Genomic DNA, 6,163 nt, shown 5'->3' with positions numbered 1-6,163 from the left:
ATGGACTGGCTGGGCACCGCTCAGTCAGTTGTATTTGCAATTGTATTCATTTGCATCACATGTCTTTCTTGGGGTTTATCCCTCTGTTATTTTTCTTTTCATTACAAATATTATTAATTATTATTTTATTTCCATTACTAAACTGTTTTTAACTCAACCCACAAGTTTTCTCACTTTTATCTTTCTGGTTCTCCATGACCATCCCACTGGGGAGGAGTGAGCGAATGGCTGTGTGTTAAACCACAACATTAATGCAGAATTTGCTAGACACTTTAACAAATAAGGCTAAAAGATCTCCATAACTTTGCTTCCCCAAAAATGTTAGGAAATGTGAAAGGAATACAACTGAAGCAGCCAAAAAAAAAAAAAAAAAAAAACAAAAACTGCTGGTTGTTCTCTTATTCCAGTAGTTTTGCAGAATATGACTCCAAACCTTCCACTACTTCCAGTCTGACTCTGCCATCTGTACTGCTTCTAAAATGCTGTGAAGAGGGTGGGATTATCCAGGTATAAACAAGTACACGCAAGGAATATGATATTCTAAGTCATTATGATGTGATTATATACAAGCAAAAATATCATTTTTTGAAACTTAAGATTTTAGTTCGGGGGAGGATGAGGGGTAGTGGCTGGGGCAGAAAAATATGACTCTGCCGGGTGAGTGAATCTGAGGCAGTGGATCTGAAGCGACTTTACTGATTAGGCCGCTTTATATAATGTAGTAATCTAAATAGATTTTTCTTCCTAAACCGCAAAAAATTTTTCTTTCACTTATTCTGGTAAGACATGATCCACAATCTCCACAGCAGAGATGTCTACTAACAAACCATACTTTCATTTTGAACTGTATAATTAAACCATATTCTCATAAACAGTCCATCTTTACAGTGTAATGCATCTAACATACTATGAATTTCAGGATAGATTTACAAAATCATTTAGACACATAGAAAGACAGAAAAAACAACACTGTGAACGCTATATCTTTTCCCATTAATTTGTACAGGGAGCTGGGCAACCAATCCCTTTTGTAAAATAGGAGGCCCTATTTTCAGCTTTTTTATAGCTGCCTCTTTGCATTTTTAATTTTTTTTCAGTTTGTCAGAAACATACAAGAAATAGCCCAGATCTTCCAACAAGCACCCCTACAATCCAAGGTGTGGCTGCTAAGCAGAACTCTATTATTCTATTTGGCAGCCACCACTGCCCATAGCTCCATGAATTGGTTTTGTATTTTGCAACACTGCAAAGTGACAACTGAGTCTGGGACAGCTTCTCAGGGGACCTAGATTTTGCAAACAGGTTATGCTTCTCCTGTTGTGCTATCTCTGTGCTGTGCTAACTGGGCACCCAAAACCACACTGAAAATACATTTCAAGGTTTCTAGTTTTGTGCTTCAGTATATCAAACTTCTACCTGAAGTGCAGGATTAGGAATGGGCATGGGGGTTATTTTATGCCTCAAAGCAGGAGCAGATTTTGGCCTTGGTCTTTTAATCTCTGGCTCTTCAACTCTTTGAAAGCCAATGTCGTCTTCACAGGATTTCCTTGAAGAGAGATGAGTGCAGTCAATTCCCTCTTCTCGATAATAATGCCCAGCGTTCCTGCTCCGACCCTTGAGAGTAGCAGAGTCCTGTTTAAGAGCCAAAGGAACTGGAGCCTGGGCAGTGGCTGGGCTGGTGGGTGGTGATCCAGTTGTTACTGTAGACTCTGATGCAGAGCTTGCCTGCTGTTTATGTTTAAATTTGATAGAGTCACTTCTCTTGGGAGGAGTTGGAGGCGTTGAAGCCACTTCAGCTTTTGATGGCTGAGGTGAATGGCCTGTTACCTGATTAGAGGAAAGGTATTCCAGTTTGGGAGGAGTTGGTGGTCTTTTGAAAGTATCAGGGTCAAAGATTGATTTCCTTTGTTTTGGCTTTTTGTACACAGAGAACTTTTCTGTTTCTGTTGCTGAGATATTAACCATGACTTTTGGCCAGGTACCACCACTATGTTTAGTTCCATGACCTTTGTCAAATGCAGTCTCAACCATCATACGGTCAGCTCCTGAAGGTTCATAAGCTAGCCTCCTGTTGTCCAAGTCAACGGCTCCATAGCCTCGGTCCCCATATGTCTCTGGACTGAAGGAACTGAGACTGTGCTCTGAATTACTGTGGCAACTGTGCACTGTGCTCCTATGAGCCTCTACTCGTAATGTGTTATTAGGGAAAGGTTTGTGATCACAAAATGAACTGCTGCTCTGATCAGTCTGGACCTTCTTGCCATCCATGATGTCCGGATTGAAAATGTCAGTCTGGGTTGAACTGTTAAGTTTCAGATTTCTTTTATTTTGGACTTGTACTTCTGATGCATGAACCCTACAGTTTGATGTTTTTTCTGAATCCTTCAGATTTTCAAATATATTTTGACCACTCCAAGATGAACTTTGAGGAAAAACCTAAAACAAAAAACACATGTGACCACCTTACTATTAAGGCTGATTTCTATTTAGTATGAGGCAAATCCTAGCCTCCTTGATTTAACTATGCCCGAATATACTCAAAGACATGTACAGATACATTTGGGAAAAGTTTAATAAAATCTTACAGATTCAGAGCACAGAATATCAGATAAAATGAGGCTAGAAATTTTTTTAAACATTTTCAGAACAATTCCGTAAGGGCAATTCCACAAGTTGGCAGAAGAACTGAACTGACAGTGAAACGACCTGCATTCTAATTCTACCTCCTAAGTGATGCTAATAAGTCATCTTTAAGTGCCTATTTCCCCTCAAACATTTAATCTTTTCACTTTCTCAAAACATCAACCTTTCTGGAACTGCGACTGTCACTCAAAATTGATGTGACAAACCCAGCATAAGGAATTCTAAACTCAATAAACAAAACAGAATAATATTTTTATTCCAATAACCCTGAGAAAGAAAGCTTTACACTTAATCCTCGTGATAGCCAGAGTTCAGTTTTCTGCACAACTCCCTCCTGACAAAAAGCAAACATTTCTGTAGTCAGGAGACAGTTCATCTTTCATGTACAAAACTGCTGCAGCTCTGAAGCAGAAACCAAGAAGAAAGAACCAATTGTGCTAGGAGTCATTTCATGTGAGCAGCAAAAAAAAAAGGGGGGGGGAAAGAGGAGCAATAAGCAAGTTTCTTTTCCTACCAGATGTCACAACAACCTTACTTTGGAAATAACTGTTGAGTGAGTATACCACCAGTGAAATGCATCCGGATGGTCTTACTTTTAGCAGAGACTTCCCCATGATGATATATTCATTTTTTCATATAATCTTCCCTGAACTACTACAGTAATTCTGTATAAGTTCAAGAAAATTCTGCAAGTTTAGCTTCCCCTACTCACCTTCACCAGTGACAGGGTGAGGGAATCCCTACAGTTCCGTAGCAAAGCTTCACACTCTGTGAGCGACTTATTATCTAGTGCAATGCCATTGATCTACTCACAAAAAAAGCACAACACACATCCATAAATCAAAGGCAACAGGTAGGGACCACGTTAAGGTAGCATCTCAGACAGGGAAAACACTAGTTTTATACGTATACATCACTGAAGTCTGGTTGACCTTGTTCTGTGTTTCTCCATTCTCCAACAAAAAAAACCAAGCCTCCTAACTGCAGCTTTGCTGTTCCTCTTAGAGTATAATACTTGTTTCACTCCGTTAACCCCTACATATTTGTACATTGACAGTAAGCACCTTTCGGTTCACAGGCATTCATAAATCAAACAGGTTGTTTAAGGCTGCAAATGCACACAAGGAAAAACTTCCCCCCTCAGAAGGATGACATCTGTGATACCATAATTCAAAACACAAGAACCCTTTCATCCAATCAAGGGATGTCTTTTAGGAACTGACCTTCCCTATTCAGTTTAAAAATCGTAAGTATCATTATATATAAGCCAAGTGTGAAGAGTAAGTCAGTGTTTCTGACAAAAATTCTCATAGAACTAAGCATAGCAAATACCCACATGCTGTATTAGTCACTCAGCCTAGAAATACATTAGTTTATAATAAATATTTAGTGAATACATAAAAATAGTATAATAAAGTGAAATCAAAAAATTAATTGGAAAGTTTGGGATCTTACAGACTAGCTTCAATGATAATACTTTAAAATAAATTAAAAAATTTAAAAAGGAGAATGTATACTTAAACACTTACAGCAATTATTCTATCTCCTATAGTAAGCGAACCCTCTTTGGCAGCTGGGCTTCCAGGCACAACAGCAGCAACAAATACTCCATTTTCTAGACTGACCCCACTATCTGAAATAGACATAACAAAAAAAATTTATTCCTGCAATTCAAACAATTTGCTCCAACAGCACGTCTGACCTATCTGCACAAGGAAGAAATATTACTAGCAAACCGAGTATCAATTTCTGAAAACTCTTTTAAAGAAATAAGAACACGGGAAAATAGCATATTCCCAAATTTAATCTAATCATACAAACTTGGGGTAACTGACAAGTTTAACAATCTTGATTAGGATCCCAGTAACACTCCAGGCAGGCAGCTATCCAGAAGTACTTAAATCTCCGCCACACGCCCCCCCAAAATTCCCCCAACCAACCAAAAGAAAAAAAACCCCACAACCAAAAAAAAAACCCCACAAACCCCACCCAAGAACAAAAAAGAAAACCTGTACTTACAGAATAAAACTATCATTAATATTAGCATTCTTAGTTTGCTAAAAACAACTAATGAAAATCCCTATCTAGGAAAAAGTAACAGTTTAAGTGGGATTTAAGCAGAGTTTGAGACCATTTACCTTTACATCAAGCCATTTTTGGCTGAACAAACACATACCATTTACATACACCCTTTATAGCCATTACCTTTTTGTCCAGAAACATTGATGTGAAGAGGTGTTATCACTCGCCCACCTAAGGACTTCCTTCTTCGAACCACCATGTTAATAACACCTCCTCCATTTAGGACAGCTTTTATAACTTGCTTTTTATCTTTATTAGTAAGATCCACATCATTTATCTTCAGCAACCAATCATTCACTCTGGTAGACAAACAGAAACAAGCAGGTGAGTGTTATAAGCATATCTTGCTGAATGTAGGCACGTGAATAACATTCACAAAAACTGATGCAACAGAGCTGATCTCAGTATGCTAATCCTTAAGCATCTGGAGTTCTCCATCCTGAAACTCATTAAGGGGCAGCTAAATGGAAACAAGGACTTCTAGTCTGTACTTCACTCACAAAAGTATATCCTCAAATCACTAATAACTATTCCTTATTTAAAAGCAACTCTTTGGACAGAGGAGAATTATTAAAAACCTCCTATCGACACTAAGAACAGGAGCAAGTTTTGATCTATCCCTTGCTCTACCCTCCTCTCCCCTTGTCCTCCTCCAATAGCTCACCCTCCTGTCCTTCCGAAAATTTAAGTAAGTGAGGCAGCGAAACAAAATATCATTTCAAAATCCTGTTGAGTTTTAAGGGATGAGTCGAACAGTGTACAATTTCTGTAATGCTTTTGGACATTGGTCTTCTCAGAGTGATTTCTCAATCAATATTAATAATATACACATGACCAATGACAAAAAAGAACTTTGAAAATATGCTTATATTTAGTTTATTACAATCAACAAAAGACAAGTATCTTCCAAAGTCAAATCCTACCTTAATCGACCATCTGCAATGCTTCCTTTGTCTACTTTGGTAACGAAGATCCCACAGTCTCCAGGGAGGTATGGCTCATTCACACCTTCTGCCACATCAAAACCAAGTGCTTTCAAGTCCATATCATCCTAATAAATATTAACAACAATCGATTCAACTGCACTGACAACGTTATGCCACTGTTTGTTAGCAAGAGACATTACTGCATGTTTGTACTATGCACTTACATTTACAGGGTACCTGTTCTAGGCAAGTTTTTCTATTTTGTACTTCAACATAGAAGCTCCCAATTCCATTAGTTATCAGGCATCCTCTGGCATTAGAATGACTCTAATCTCTTAGATTAAGGCTGAAATAATGCAGAAGAGGAACTTCACCAAAAAGAAATCGGAAAGCAGAAGAGCATGAGAGAAAGCACATTCCGACACCTATAACCTGTTTTAAGGTATGATGCTGGATGTGCAATGAGAGAACAAGGACATGTTCCCCTAGAATGGGAATTACTTGGAGGGGGG

The 6,163-nt window shown here is 38.4% G+C and overlaps 1 protein-coding gene across 1 annotated transcript in view; it reads right to left on the bottom strand.

Moving 5' to 3' along the window:
- Nucleotides 1-6,163, bottom strand: part of DLG5 (discs, large homolog 5 (Drosophila)) — a gene marked incomplete at both ends in the record, with an annotated part of 34,773 nt that overhangs the window by 17,140 nt on the left and 11,470 nt on the right. Inside the window, 5 exons of the mRNA XM_010134457.1 lie at nt 1,417-2,436; nt 3,356-3,448; nt 4,173-4,276; nt 4,849-5,024; nt 5,649-5,776. Coding sequence (XP_010132759.1) covers nt 1,417-2,436; nt 3,356-3,448; nt 4,173-4,276; nt 4,849-5,024; nt 5,649-5,776 — 1,521 coding nt within the window. The remainder of the gene's footprint in view (nt 1-1,416; nt 2,437-3,355; nt 3,449-4,172; nt 4,277-4,848; nt 5,025-5,648; nt 5,777-6,163) is intronic.

Source organism: Buceros rhinoceros, unplaced genomic scaffold, assembly GCF_000710305.1.
Source record: "Buceros rhinoceros silvestris isolate BGI_N320 unplaced genomic scaffold, ASM71030v1 scaffold2474, whole genome shotgun sequence".
Classification (NCBI taxonomy): domain Eukaryota; kingdom Metazoa; phylum Chordata; class Aves; order Bucerotiformes; family Bucerotidae; genus Buceros; species Buceros rhinoceros.
Note: the sequence above shows the minus strand (reverse complement) of the source record. Positions and strands in the feature narration are given on the sequence as shown.